Here is a 16,196-nt window from a genome sequence, read left to right on the forward strand (position 1 = left end):
TTTCAGAAATACGGGGGACCCCTACACTTTTTGTCCCCATATTTTTGGAACCAGGTCTGGCTCTATGAGCCTGGGGCTGGTTATGGTCAGGAGGGGGGACCTCATCCCATTTAAAAAAAAAAAATGTAACATTTTCTCAAATTTGTGCATTTTCATGAATAAAATTTGCACATTATCGCACTTTTTTGCCCGGAATACACATCTCATTATATATGCAAATTCACAGCAAAAATGTGATTATTAAAAAGTGCGATAATGTGCGATTTCGGAAAGTGACTAAAAATTGCATCCCATTAAATGTCACCTGCTGTCTCTGCCCCTCCCCTACTCCCACTGACTCTCCCCTGCATCCCACTGACCCACCCCTGCCTCCCACTAACCCCCCTGCCCATACTGACCCTCCCCTCTGCTCTGCATGGGGTGGGATTACACTCTGGCGGGGCGGTGGCTATATGATTGCAGGGCTCCGCACAAGGCGGGATTACACTCTGTCTGAGCAGCACCTATCTGATCGCAGGGCTCTGCACGGGACCGGATTACACACTGCCTGGGCGGCCTCGCTTCTCGGCCTTTTGGCTAAGATCAAGTGTAGTATCTGTTCTTATCAGTGGGTATGGACTGGCCTCTGGCAGAGAATAGAGAAAGGCTGGACTGAGTAGCTGCTCTGATGGGCGGAGGGTGTGGGACCCCTCTTTTTTGCCTGGGAGTGGTGAAAAGTCTGGCTGAGTACCTTCACCTCTGCCTTTGGTAGGAGGTGTTGTTTCCGTAAATCCACTGGTAAGAGGGGGGGAGAAAAACTGGGCCTAGTAGTTTGACTCTCTTGAGGGGGTTCGTAGCCCCCGAAGGATGAGACAGCGAAAGGCTCAGTCTAGTATCCATTCCCAGGGAGCGGAGAAAAGCTGAGACCGAGTAGATTGGTCCAGGTTGGGTAGGGCCCCAGCCTGGGCACAGCGAAAAGCTCAGCCTAGTATCTGGGACTGGGAGCGGAGAAACACTGGGACTGAGTAGATTGCTCTTCCGAGGGGGGTGCAGCCCCTAAGGGAGTCTTTCGAAAAGCCCAGTGGAGTACCCATTCCCATGCCAGGGGCTGGAAAATGCCCTACGATGGGAACAGAGAAACCTTGGTCGGACGCTGATCGGTCGGTTGCTTGGAGTCCGAGGCTGCACTGTGCCCCCAGGGAAACTCGGGGGTGCCGAACATGCACGGGTGATCCCAAAATCACCATGCACTAGTATGGCACTTGCACTGCGCACTTTCCCTTCAGGCGACGCTTCACGTCCTTACCCCGTCCTTTTGGATGGGGTAGGACAATTTTTCACACCCCCACCCTGGCCTTCTGGCTAGGGTCCTTTATTATTTATTTCTCTTCCCCCTCTCACGTTTGTCACTTTTCACGTTCCTTGTTTTTTGTAGTTTTGTCACGTTTTTTTGGGTTGTGTGGTCGACCCTTCCGGGCCTTCCATTTCCCCAATGTGCCGAAGCTCTCACCTTTTGGGGAGAGCTTCGGTCCCCCCGAGGACGACCCCGAGCCGCAAGGCGGAGGGAAGTCCACTGCGGGTCTCTCCAAACCATGGGGTGCGGAGGACCCACCGTCCTAACCCTTTCGGGGGTTGAGGAATGAGGGTCTCTCTAAGCTTCGGCGAAGAGGACCCACCGTTCCCTATTTTCCCCTCTTCGGCCTTATGGTTGAGAGGGGTTAGGGGAAAAACGGGGCCCTGTCTCCTAGGAGACGGACCCATTCGATCGCACGGCCTCCTTTGCACGTGTTTAGGCACAGCACTGGTGGTGGGGAGCACACCTCGGGCTCCTGAGTTTTTTCAAACTGCCTGGGCGGTGGCTATCTGATCACAGGGCTCTGCACGGGCGGGATTACACACTGCCTGGGTGGTGACTATCTGATCGCAGGGCTCTGCACGGGGCGGGATTACACACTGCCTGGGTGGTGACTATCTGATCGCAGGGCTCTGCGCGGGGCGGGATTACACACTGCCTGGGCGGTGACTATCTGATCGCAGGGCTCTGCACTGGGCGGGATTACACACTGCCTGGGCGGTGACTATCTGATCGCAGGGCTCTGCACGGGGCGGGATTACACTCTGTCTGGGCGGTGGCTATCTGATCACAGGGCTCTGCACGGGGCGGGATTACACACTGTCTGGGCGGTGGCTTTATGATCGCAGGGCTCTGCACGGGGCGGGATTACACACTGCCTGGGTGGTGACTATCTGATCGCAGGGCTCTGCACGGGGCGGGATTACACAACGCCTGGGCGGTGGCTATCTGATTGCAGGGCTCTGCACGGGGCAGGATTACACACTGCCTGGGCGGTGACTATCTGATCGCAGGGCTCTGCACGGGGCGGGATTACACTCTGTCTGGGCGGTGGCTATCTGATCACAGGGCTCTGCACGGGGCGGGATTACACACTGTCTGGGCGGTGGCTTTATGATCGCAGGGCTCTGCAAAATTGCACAGCAGCAATAAGGTCTGAATCAGGCCCTTAGCTGTAAAAACATGAGTATTAATTAATGTATGAAATTTGTGAGATAGAGAAAATAAAACAGTCCAGAAAAGTATTTATTGAATGTTCCATACAGACACATATACAGTATATATACAGACACATATACAGTATATATATAGACACATATACAGTTTATATACTGACACATATACATACACATATACAGTATATATACAGACACATATACATACACATATACAGTATATATACAGACACATATACATACACATATACAGTATATATATACAGACACATATACAGTATATATACAGACACATATACAGTATATATATAGACACATATACAGTTTATATACTGACACATATACATACACATATACAGTATATATACAGACACATATACATACACATATACAGTATATATACAGACACATATACATACACATATACAGTATATATATACAGACACATATACAGTATATATACAGACACATATACATACACATATACAGTATATATAGACACATATGCAGTATACTGTATATACAGACACATATACAGTATACAGTATATATACAGACACATATACAGTATATATACAGACACATATACAGTATATATACAGTACAGTATATATACAGACACATATACAGTATATATACAGACACATATACAGTATATATACAGACACATATACATACACATATACAGTATATATACAGACACATATACAGTATATATACAGACACATATACATACACATATACAGTATATATAGACACATATGCAGTATACTGTATATACAGACACATATACAGTATATATACAGACACATATACAGTATACAGTATATATACAGACACATATGCAGTATACAGTATATATACAGACACATATGCAGTATACTGTATATATACAGTATATATACAGACACATATTCAGTATACAGTATATATACAGACACATATACAGTATATATATATATATATATATATATATATATATAGACACATATACAGTATATATACAGACACATATACAGTATATATACAGACACATATACAGTATACAGTATATATACAGACACATATACAGTATACAGTATATATATACAGACACATATACCGTATACAGTATATATACAGACACATATACAGTATACAGTATATATACAGACACATATTCAGTATACAGTATATATACAGACACATATACAGTATATATATATATATATATATATGTGTCTGTATATATACTGTATATGTGTCTGTATATATACTGTATACTGTATATGTGTCTGTATATATATACTGTATATGTGTCTGTATATATACTGTATATCTGTCTGTATATATACTGTACTGGATATATACTGTATATGTGTCTGTATATATATATATATATATATATATATATATATATATATATATATATATATATATATACAAAGACACATATACAGTATATATACAGTACAGTATATATACAGACAGATATACAGTATATATACAGACACATATACAGTATACACAAAATGCAGATGCTGTATCACTTAGCCATAGTTAGGTTTTTCGTTACAGTAATACTCGGCGCCGTACAACGTAAATTCATACCGCCAGTAATATGAAGGATTTGCAGCTAGAACAAGGGGTTTCTCACAGATCCACCTCTTCCGGACACTGCACCGATCCGTCACCAATGTTCCTCTGTTCATTTTCCAACAATTCTTATACCCTGATCTGTAAAGTAAATGTGGTTATATTGTATGTCACATAGAGAAAGCGTTACAGAGACAGAGGGCCTAATTCATGTGTCTGCAACAGCTTATTCGGTACTTGTATACTATCACGGCTCCCATCGCATGCCATCGCATGTCATATGTAGTGGCATGCGATGGCATGCGATGTGATGCGATTTTTACGGGTTTTTTATGAATTTGTGTGAAAAATCGCATGCCATCGCATGCGATGCGATGCGATTCGATTTTGATCACAAATGCATCCAAATGCATTTAAATTAGTAGCAAACATGTTAAATGCACCCCAAATATCATTTTTCACACTGTACCACCCCCACTATCAACGCCAACCCAAAGCGTGGCGAGCGCAGGCGGTACTCGTCCTACGACCTTTTCATACCCCCACTATCCACGCTGGCGTGGAGTTGACAATAGAAAGTGTGCCGAGCGCAGCGAGCCACCAAACCCGAAGTGTGGCAGGCGCAGCGCGCCCCGCGAGGGGACGCGGATACCTTCACAGGTATCCGCGTCCCCTCGCGGGCTTCACAGGTGTCCGCGTCCCCACGCGGGCTTCACAGGTGTCCGTGTCCCCGCGCGGGGCTCGCTGCGCTCGCCACGCTTCGGGCTCGGTGGCTCGCTGCGCTCGCCACACTTTCTATTCTCAACTCCACGCCGACGTGGTTAGTGGGGTTATGAAAAGGTCGTAGGACGCGTACCGCCGCCCCTCGCGGGCTTGCTGCGCTCGTCACGCTTCGGGTTGCCGTTGATAGTGGGGGTGGTACAGTGTGAAAAATGACATTTGGGGTGCATTTAACATGTTTGCTACTAATTTAAATGCATTTGGATGCATTTGTGATCAAAATCGCATGCCATCGCATCGCATCGCGATGGCATGCGATGCAATTTTTTCCTACACGATGCCCATCGTGGGAGCCGTGATAGTATACAAGTACCGCTTATTCTTACACAACGGAGCGGGACTCGGAAAGATGCGCATATTCTGCAATCGCGGTGTGTAAATGCGAGGGAGCCGCTGCGATCACGCACGCCCTGATGGGTGGCTCATGTCATACACACGGGTCCCTCTTTATTCCTGGGTAGTGCCGGGAATGGATAGTGCATTGTGTACAGAGAACATTTCATCCCACAGACTGGAAGACTGTAAGAGCTAAGGACGACGTATCAGTCAGAAACGTGGTATCATAATAATAATAATAATAATAATAATAATAATAATAGCTAATTAGTCTGATCATTTCCTGTCCTCATCTTCCTCAGTCCGCCAGCCTCTCTAATACATCTCCGAACCAGTGGCGTGGGCAAGCAGCGCGAGTACCATGATTCCTGTATGGTTGGGGTGGTAGAGAAGGACAGACATTGCAAGGATTTATTAAGCAGTGCAATCTGTAACCCATAGACCATACCTCCCAAATTTTGGGGGGTCGTGACCTGTCACGGCACTGACCGTTTTTTTTTCGCCGCGGTGGGGGCATGGCCAGCAGCTCTGTGAGCTGCTAGACAGCCCCCGGCCCCTCTGCTTGCAAGAATAGACGCTGTGCGCATGTGCACAGCGTCTATTCACGGACCACAGGGGGGGTCCCAACTGCCCCCCCCCACCCCCTGCCGGACACTGCCGGCGGCAGGGACGCGGGAATGTCCCAAAATATTGGGACAGTTGGGAGGTATGCATAGACTACAATGCCCCGGTATCCAGTAACCTATGGGGGATATGGCCGGCCGGTGGAGCAGTAGGGATTGCAGGAGGGATCGGAGATTACTGCTGAGGTCCCTCCTGATACATTCCAGTTATACGTAACATTTGCAGATAACCTCGGAAAGTGTGAATTAGCTGCAAATATTATTTGAAAAATGGCCCAAAACATACAGTAGTGTGACAGAGTCAGGCTGAGGACCTACTTGCTGGCTGCATGTTCCGCCGCGACCCAGAAGTCTGCTCGTTCTTCTCCAAGAAAATCCTAAAAATAATGTTCAAAAATGTGTTATAATGGAATGGGAATAATCCAGTGATTATATCATCACGACTAGACTACTGCAATGCTCTCTACCTGGGTCTTCCAGCAAAAGAATTGCACCGCTTGCAGCTGGTACAAAATGCAGCCGCCAGACTATTAACTAACCAGCCCCGCTCCTGCCACATAACTCCCATTCTCTACGCCCTTCACTGGCTACCTGTAAAATGGCGAATCGTTTTCAAGATTGGCTTACTCACTTTAAAGGCCCTACATGACCAGGGCCCAAGGTACCTGCAACAGCTGCTGATTCTTTACTGTCCTACTCGATTACTACGATCCACTGAAGAAGGACGACTAACAGTACCCAGAATCTCCCTGAATTCATCTGGGGGTCGAGCTTTCAACTTTGCTGCTCCAACTCTGTGGAACTCTCTTCCTCGCACAGTGCGAGAAGCGCCCACTATAGAATCCTTTAAAAATAGACTAAAGACATACTTATTTACTCAAGCATTTCACTGACATCTACTGTTAAGCTTGTTTTGTATTTCGAGCTGTAAAGACAATGTGTGAAGCACTTTGAGTCCTATTGGGAGAAAAGTGCTATATAAATATCATTATTATTATTATTATTATTATTATTATTATTCCCTGGATTCTTTTCGGTTGTAACTTGTAATTCTCAGGAAAAGGAGAGTTATGGTAGACCTACCTTTGTTAACTCCCTTTCCTTAAAGTCCATGGGAACCACAGGGGACATCGGGGTTGTAGGCGGATCCAGGGGGTCCGAGGCACCAATCAGCGAAGCTCTTAAAGGTTTTACCCAGCATGCCCGGGCCCTCTCCCCTACAACCCCGCCTCCAGTTTTTGGTAACAAGCCGAGAGCAGGAAGCGGAGAAGAGAAGAGGACAGAGAACACATATGCCCAGAACTCATACATACTTCTGGACTGGTCAGAACAGGTCACAGTATCAGAACATCACATAAAGGTGAACCTCAGTGGCAAATTTAAAGGGTGGGCGCCCTGTGGTTCCCATGGACTTCAAGGAAAGGGAGTTAACAAAGGTAGGTCTACCATAACTCTCCTTTTCCTTGTCAGGGTCCATGGGTCCCACAGGGGACATCGGGGATGTCACAAGCCGTAATTAAGGGAGGGAATTTGTCTGAGGTGTCAGCAGAACCCGACGACCGAAGGAGGCATCCTGGGAGGCGAACGTGTCAAAGGCGTAGAACTTAATGAATGTCTGGACGGATGACCACGTTGCAGCCTTGCACAGCTGTTCGGCAGAAGCACCCCTGCTCGCTGCCCATGAAGGCCCAACCGCTCTAGTAGAGTGTGCTCTGATAGCAACCGGAATGGGCCTGTTAGACAGAAGATATGCCTGTTGTATAGCCATGCGGATCCAGCGGGCAATAGTTTGTTTACCCGCTGGCCAACCCTTCTTGTGAAAGCCATATAACACAAAGAGGGAATCTGATTTCCTGACCGATTTAGTGCGGTCGATATAGACGGTCAAAGCTCTGACCACATCAAGCAATTTTTCATCAGATGAAAGGTCATCTGAGGTGAATGCAGGTACCACGATTTCCTGGTTGACATGGAATTTTGTCACCACCTTAGGCAGATGAGAAGACCTTGTTCGTAACACTGCCCTGTCACTGTGGAACACCAGGAAGGGTGATTTACACGACAGTGCGGAAAGATCCGACACCCTGCGTGCGGAGGCAATGGCCAGGAGGAAGACAGTTTTGACTGTCAGCCATTTAAGCTCCACTGATGATAGTGGTTCAAACGGTGGTTTGGTTAAAGCTTGAAGCACTAAAGATAAGTCCCAAGGATTCGTGGGAGGGACAAAGGGAGGCTGTATGTGTACTACTCCCTGTAGAAATGTGCGAATGTCAGGTAAGAATGCAATCTTCCTCTGAAACCATACTGAAAGGGCTGAGATTTGGACCTTCAGAGAAGCCAATCTTAGTCCTAAGTCCAATCCATTTTGAAGGAAGGCCAATATCCTGGCTGTTTTGAAAATCTTGGGATCATATTTATTAGAATTGCACCAAGAAAAATAGGAATGCCAAGTCCGGTAGTATATCTTTGAAGATGCTGGCTTGCGAGCCTGGATCATCGTCCTAGCCACCTTGTCAGAAAAACCCTTGCCCTTTAATAAGGCAATTTCAAGAGCCACGCCGTCAAAGACAGGCGCTGAGGGTCTGGATGAAGACACGGCCCCTGGCTCAACAGATCTTGACGAAGAGGCAATGGCCAGGGGGACTGGTGTGACAATTGTTGTAGGTCCACGTACCAGTGTCGGCGTGGCCAGTCTGGCGCGATGAGAAGAAGGGTTCCTCCTTCCTGCCTGAACTTTCTGATCACCCTGGGGATCATGTTTATCGGAGGGAACGCGTATGGGAGATGAAACTTCCACGGTACGGACAGGGCATCCGTGAAGTAGGCCTGCGGATCCCTGGTCCTTGCTCCGAAGCATGGGACTTTGAAATTGTGTCTGGACGCCATGAGGTCTACATCTGGGGTGCCCCAGACTTGCGTCAGACTGACAAACACTTCCGGGTGTAGAGACCACTCCCCCGGGTGGATATCCTGTCGGCTCAGAAAGTCTGCCTCCCAGTTCAGGACTCCTCGGATGAAGACTGCCGACAGGGCTAGGAGATGTTCTTCCCCCCAGGTGAGAATCCTGGAGACCTCCCGGAGGGCGGCAACACTTCGTGTTCCTCCCTGGCGGTTTATGTATGCCACCGCCGTGGCGTTGTCCGACCTGATCTGAACAGGTTTTCCCTGCAACAGATCCTGAGACTGAAGAAGGGCATTGTAGGCTGCTCGAATCTCTAAGACATTGATGGATAATCGAGATTCTGGTTCGGTCCAGACGCCTTGCAAGGACCGGGATCCTACTACTGCCCCCCAGCCTCGCAGGCTGGCGTCGGAGGTTAGTACTATCCATTCTCTGAACCAGAATAGTCTCCCCTGGTTTAGGTGGTCCATCTGTTCCCACCACAGGAGCGAGTCTTTGACCTCCTGTGTTAGAGTGAGAAACGTCGACTTGACGTGTTGTGGTAGGCCATCCCATTTCGCCAGGACCAGGCCCTGGAGCGGACGGGAGTGGAACTGGGCCCACTCGACCATGTCGAATGTGGACACCATCCTCCCCAATATTTTCATGGCCCAGTGAACCGAGACTCTTGGTTTCTGAGCAAAGATCTGGATTCTCTGTATTAAGTCCCTGGCCTTGTCGTCTGGGAGAAACAGACGCAGGGCTCTGGTGTCCAGTAAAGCTCCCAGATGCAACATTCTCTGGGAGGGGATCGTGGAAGATTTCTCCCAGTTGAGGAGCCACCCGTGATCCTGTAATGTGGAGACTGTTATCTGCAAGTGGGATGTTAGGACCTCTGGTGACTTGGCTACAATCAACAGGTCGTCCAAGTAGGGGAAGACCCTGATCCCCTGCTTGTGCAGGATTTCTGCCATTATAGCCATCACTTTTGTAAAAATCCTTGGCGCTGTTGCAAGGCCGAATGGGAGGGCCTGAAACTGGTAGTGACTCTTCAGAATAGCGAAGCGCAAATACTTCTGGTGGGCCGGTAGGATGGGGATGTGGAGGTATGCGTCTCTGATATCTAGAGAGACCATGAAGTCCCCCTCCTCTAGGGCCAGGATAATGGTCCTCAAGGTCTCCATCCTGAACTTTGTGACTTTTACCACCTTGTTCAGAGCTTTGAGGTTTAAAATGGGACGGAATGTTCCATTTGGTTTTGGCACCAGAAACAGGGTTGAGTAGAAGCCGAGGCCTCTCTGGTGCCCTGGCACTGGAACAATGACCCGCGACCGAAGTAAGGTCTGTAGGATGATCCTCAAGTGTTCTGCCTTGCATGGGTCTCTAGGGAGACCTGTGCAAAAGAACCTTCTTGGGGGAGGCTTTGAGAAAGATATGGCGTACCCCTGCGACACTACCTCCCTCACCCAGGCATCCTTTGTGGTGGACAGCCACTGGTGAGCGAAGTACAGGAGTCTGCCTCCCACTTGGGGGTCCGTCTGTGGGAGGCTGGCCCCGTCATGCTGAAGGCTTGTCGGCCTTGGGGGGAGCCTGTCTGGCGGCCCAAGGCTGCTTGGGTTTGGGTTTGCCAGTTTTATGAGCGGGCGAGGGTCTGGTATAGGACTGGCCTCTGGCCTTGCCTTGAGGGCGAAAGGGCCGAAAGAACTGGGTTCTAGGCCTTTGAGGTAGAGCCGTAGGGAGGCAGGCTGTCTTAGCTGACGCTAAGGAGGCCACAATTTTATTTAACTCCTCCCCAAACAGGTTTTCCCCTTTAAAGGGTAAGAGTTCCAGAGTCCTTTTGGATTCTAGGTCCGCTTTCCATGACCGAAGCCAGATAATCCGGCGTGCCAGCACTGAACTGGCGGAGGCTCTGGCAGCTAGAGTGCCGGCGTCCGACATAGCATCCATAATATATGTTGCTGCATGTTTGATGTGTTGCATACACAGCCTTGCATCCTCAGATGCGACTGGGGCCAACTCATCCTCTATCACTTGCAACCAAGGAGAAATGGCCTTTGCCGCCCAAGTAGCTGCAATTGTAGGCCTCTGCACTGCCCCTGCATAAGAAAAGGCTGCCTTGAGAGCGTTTTCCAGACGCCTGTCTGTCTGGTCCTTCAGGGCTGACCCTGAGGCTACCGGGAGCACGGATGGTTTAACCAGCCTGGACACGTGCGCGTCCACTGTGGGAGGGATTTCCCAAGGGGTACAATCCTCTGGAGGTAGCGGGTATCTAGCCAACATCTTTTTAGATATGTTGGCTCTCTTCCCTAAGGCCTCCCATTGATCTCTCCTGATTTCTGATAAATGATCAGAATGAGGGAACTGGGCTTTGACTACCTTCTGCTTTTTGAAGACGTCCCTGGTCTTAGCAGTGGGTTCAGGTTCGTCTGCATCTGACAGAAGAACCTCCCGGATAGCATAAATAAGGCCTGCTATGTCAGGGGTTTCAGCCTGAGAAGCGGAAGGGTCCGTAGGGTTGTCATCAGGTATGATGTCCTCCCCATTATCAGGGTCTGCATTATCGGGGTCATCCCCGCCATCGTCTGTGTCATCAGACCCATCCCTGGTTACCGGTAGCAACGGATTTATCAATGATCTACTGGGTTGTGCAGCGAGTGGCAGTAGCTTCTGCATAGCTGCCGTAGTCTGCTGCAAGGTCTGCACCGTGGTCGACAAAGCATCCACCCATGGAGGGGGGGGCTGTACTACAGGGGGTGCTATAGCATTAGGGAGACGATCCACCAGGGTGCCCAACAGCTGTTGAAAGGCTGCCCATGGTGGCTGGGGTGCCCCTGAGGGCTGGGGATGGTCAGGAGGAGTAAAGCAATTGACACATAGCCCATCCTGGATGACATCCATGTCAGACAGACCTGCAGCGCAGCTCTTGCAAGACAAGAGCAAGGGAGATTCTGTCTGGCTGCGCCCCCGTTTGGACATAGTGAACACACTCCTAATAGGGGGGGAAACAGTGCACAGTAGGTAACTCAGTAGAAGAGGACCTAGAGTGATCCACTGACAGTATGTGACCTCTGAGGTAAAAACCTCACTTAGAATAAAGTGGACAGTTTGAGAAAAAAACTGACAGAGGAAAAGAAAGTACTAGCACAAAGTCACATACACACTATATTAGGCAATATAGATGAGCAAACACACCCTATATCAACCACAGTACTCTATAGAGCAAAGGGGGAATGAGGGTGGCTGTGAAAAGCACTACTTAGCCTGTAGCCGGTTTCACAGGGGAGAGAGATGTGCCCGACCTCTGGAGACCTGCGTGCTGCTGTAATGGCGCTGGTCCAAGAGAGGGGGGGCGGGCACAAACAGTTTCAGCTAATGGACGGCAGACCTCGAGGAGATTGGCGCCAAAGCTGGGGGAGGGGCTGCAGGCCAAACGCCACCTCCCCTTGCTGGACTTCCCCCACCGGAGCATAAGAGCTACTTAAAAATGGGTCCCCCCCAGGCCCAGCCTGCTGCTCTGTCCCCGGTGGTCTAGTGGGATCCCTGGCCGAAGCGAGTGCCCACGCCAGCCACCGCGGGCGTCTCCCAGCGCGCCGCGGCAGGACAGCGATTAGTGCTTCCTTAGGAAGCCTTACCTGCTCCTGGTCCGGCCACGCTGTCAGGAGAGCGACGTCCGGCGGTGCTAGGCGCTGACGTCGCCTCCGCCGTCTGCCTCAAGCTGTTCTGAGGAGGTCGGCGCCGGGAGGAGTGAAGGAGACGCTCACTCCGCTGTCAATCACTGACGGCGGGGAGCGACTCTGCCGCAAGGCGGCTTCTGCCACCGTAGCAGCTGTTTTAAAAATAAAAAAGCTTCTTTTGGAATCACCTCAAAGAGGTGATTCCTGCTGATTACAGGTGCGTCTGCTTCCTGCAGGCACCAACTAAAAACTGGCGGCAGTAGCCTGGAGGCGGGGTTGTAGGGGAGAGGGCCCGGGCATGCTGGGTAAAACCTTTAAGAGCTTCGCTGATTGGTGCCTCGGACCCCCTGGATCCGCCTACAACCCCGATGTCCCCTGTGGGACCCATGGACCCTGACAAGGAAACCGGAATTAATCAGGGAATCATTACAGAAAGGAATAAAATGAGTCATTACATTGTAAAGCCCGGTAACTGGGGGCAGATGTACTAACCCGGGTGATAACTCAGCACCGTCACTGTAGCGTCTCTGTAACTGGGGGCAGATGTACTAAGTCGGGTGATAATACAGCACCGTCACTGTAGCGTCTCTGTAACTGGGGGGCAGATGTACTAAGCCAGGTAATAACACAGCACCGTCACTGTAGTGTCTCTGTAACTGGGGGCAGATGTAATATGCCGGGTGATAACACAGCACCGTCACTGTAGTGTCTCTGTAACTGGGGGCAGATGTACTAAGCCGGGTGATAACTCAGCACCGTCGCTGTAGCGTCTCTGTAACTGGGGGCCGATGTAATAAGCCGGGTGATAACTCAGCACCGTCACTGTAGTATCACTCTGTAACTGGGGGCAGATGTACTAAGTCGGGTGATAATACAGCACCGTCACTGTAGCGTCTCTGTAACTGGGGGCAGATGTACTAAGTCGGGTGATAATACAGCACCGTCACTGTAGCGTCTCTGTAACTGGGGGGCAGATGTACTAAGCCAAGTAATAAAACAGCACCGTCACTGTAGTGTCTCTGTAACTGGGGGCAGATGTAATATGCCGGGTGATAACACAGCACCGTCACTGTAGTGTCACTCTGTAACTGGGGGCATATGTACTAAGCCGGGTGATAACACAGCATCCTCACTGTAGTCTCTCTCTGTTACTAGGGGCAGATGTACTAAGCCGGGTGATAACACAGCACTGTCACTGTAGCGTCACTGTAACTGGGGGCAGATGTACTAAGCCGGTTGATCACACAGCACCGTCACTGTAGTGTCTCTGTAACTGGGGGGCAGATGTACTAAGCCGGGTGATAACACAGCACCGTCACTGTAGTGTCTCTGTAAATGGGGGGCAGATGTACTAAGCCGGGTGATAACACAGCACAGTCACTGTAGTGTCACTCTGTAACTGGGGGCAGATGTACTAAGTCGGGTGATAACACAGCACCATCACTGTAGTGTCACTCTGTAACTGGGGGCAGATGTACTAAGCCGGGTGATAACACAGCACCGTCCCTGTAGTGTCACTTTGTAACTGGGGGCAGATGTACTAAGCCGGGTGATAACACAGCACCATCAATGTAGTCTCTCTCTGTAACTGGGGGGCAGATGTACTAAGCCAGATAATAACAAAGCACCGTCACTGTAGTGTCTCTGTAACTGGGTGCAGATGTACTAAGCCGGGTGAAAACACAGCACTATCACTGTAGTGTCTCTGTAACTGGGGGCAGATGTACTAAGCCGGGTGATAACACAGCACCGTCACTGTAGTGTCACTCTGTAACTGGGGGCAGATGTACTAAGCCGGGTGATAACACAGCACAGTCACTGTAGTGTCACTCTGTAACTGGGGGCAGATGTACTAAGCCGGGTGATAACACAGCACCGTCACTGTAGTCTCTCTTTGTAACTGGGGGGAAGATGTACTAAGCCGGGTGATAACACAGCACCGTCACTGTAGTGTCACTCTGTAACTGGGGGCAGATGTACTAAGCCGGGTGATAACACAGCACCATCACTGTAGTGTCTCTGTAACTGGGGGCAGATGTACTAAGCTGGGTGATAACACAGCACCATCACTGTAGTATCACTCTGTAACTGGGGGCAGATGTACTATGCTGGGTGATAACACAGCGCCATCACTGTAGTATCACTCTGTAACTGGGGGCAGATGTACTAAGCCGGGTGGTAACACAGCACCATCACTGTAGTGTCTCTGTAACTGGGGGCAGATGTACTAAGCTGGGTGATAACACAGCACTGTCACTGTAGCGTCACTGTAACTGGGGGCAGATGTACTAAGCCGGGTGATAACACAGCACCGTCACTGTAGTGTCTCTGTAATGGGGGGGCAGATGTACTAAGCCGGGTGATAACACAGCACCGTCACTGTAGTGTCTCTGTAAATGGGGGGCAGATGTACTAAGCCGGGTGATAACACAGCACAGTCACTGTAGTGTCACTCTGTAACTGGGGGCAGATGTACTAAGTCGGGTGATAACACAGCACCATCACTGTAGTGTCACTCTGTAACTGGGGGCAGATGTACTAAGCCGGGTGATAACACAGCACCGTCCCTGTAGTGTCACTTTGTAACTGGGGGCAGATGTACTAAGCCGGGTGATAACACAGCACCATCAATGTAGTCTCTCTCTGTAACTGGGGGGCAGATGTACTAAGCCAGATAATAACAAAGCACCGTCACTGTAGTGTCTCTGTAACTGGGTGCAGATGTACTAAGCCGGGTGAAAACACAGCACTATCACTGTAGTGTCTCTGTAACTGGGGGCAGATGTACTAAGCCGGGTGATAACACAGCACCGTCACTGTAGTGTCACTCTGTAACTGGGGGCAGATGTACTAAGCCGGGTGATAACACAGCACAGTCACTGTAGTGTCACTCTGTAACTGGGGGCAGATGTACTAAGCCGGGTGATAACACAGCACCGTCACTGTAGTCTCTCTTTGTAACTGGGGGGAAGATGTACTAAGCCGGGTGATAACACAGCACCGTCACTGTAGTGTCACTCTGTAACTGGGGGCAGATGTACTAAGCCGGGTGATAACACAGCACCATCACTGTAGTGTCTCTGTAACTGGGGGCAGATGTACTAAGCTGGGTGAAAACACAGCACCATCACTGTAGTATCACTCTGTAACTGGGGGCAGATGTACTATGCTGGGTGATAACACAGCGCCATCACTGTAGTATCACTCTGTAACTGGGGGCAGATGTACTAAGCCGGGTGGTAACACAGCACCATCACTGTAGTGTCTCTGTAACTGGGGGCAGATGTACTAAGCTGGGTGATAACACAGCACTATCACTGTAGTATCACTCTGTAACTGGGGGCAGATGTACTAAGTTGGGTGGTAACACAGCACTGTCACTGTAGTATCACTCTGTAACTGGGGGCAGATGTACTAAGCCGGGTGGTAACACAGCACTGTCACTGTAGTATCACTCTGTAACTGGGGGCAGATGTACTAAGCCATGTGGTAACACAGCACTATCACTGTAGTATCACTTTGTAACTGGGGGCAGATGTACTAAGCCGGGTGATAACACAGCACCATCACTGTAGTCTCTCTCTGTAACTGGGGGGCAGATGTACTAAGCCAGATATTAACACAGCACCGTCACTGTAGTGTCTCTGTAACTGGGTGCAGATGTACTAAGCCGGGTGAAAACACAGCACCATCACTGTAGTGTCTCTGTAACTGGGGGCAGATGTACTAAGCTGGGTGATAACACAGCACCATCACTGTAGTATCACTCTGTAACTGGGGGCAGATGTACTATGCTGGGTGATAACACAGCGCCATCAC

General features: G+C 49.5%; 1 protein-coding gene and 1 pseudogene across 2 annotated transcripts in view; one reads left to right on the forward strand and one right to left on the reverse strand.

Annotated features, from left to right (window-relative positions):
• The first annotated feature begins 556 nt into the window (after positions 1-556).
• On the forward strand, positions 557-692 carry LOC146045208 (U2 spliceosomal RNA; annotated as a pseudogene).
• Positions 693-3,979: 3,287 nt separating this feature from the next.
• LOC146032625 (B-cell differentiation antigen CD72-like) overlaps positions 3,980-16,196 on the reverse strand; it is a 50,845-nt gene continuing 38,628 nt past the window's right edge. For both annotated transcript variants that reach the window (XM_083158503.1, XM_083158505.1), the window contains exons 6-7: positions 6,141-6,199; positions 3,980-4,224 (exon numbers count right to left, since the gene is read on the reverse strand). In XM_083158503.1, the coding sequence (XP_083014629.1) occupies positions 4,038-4,224; positions 6,141-6,199 (246 nt within the window). In that variant the 3' untranslated portion in view covers positions 3,980-4,037. The remainder of the gene's footprint in view (positions 4,225-6,140; positions 6,200-16,196) is intronic.

This window comes from Crinia signifera, chromosome 1 (genome assembly GCF_055691185.1).
Source record: "Crinia signifera chromosome 1, ASM5569118v1, whole genome shotgun sequence".
NCBI lineage: Eukaryota > Metazoa > Chordata > Amphibia > Anura > Myobatrachidae > Crinia > Crinia signifera.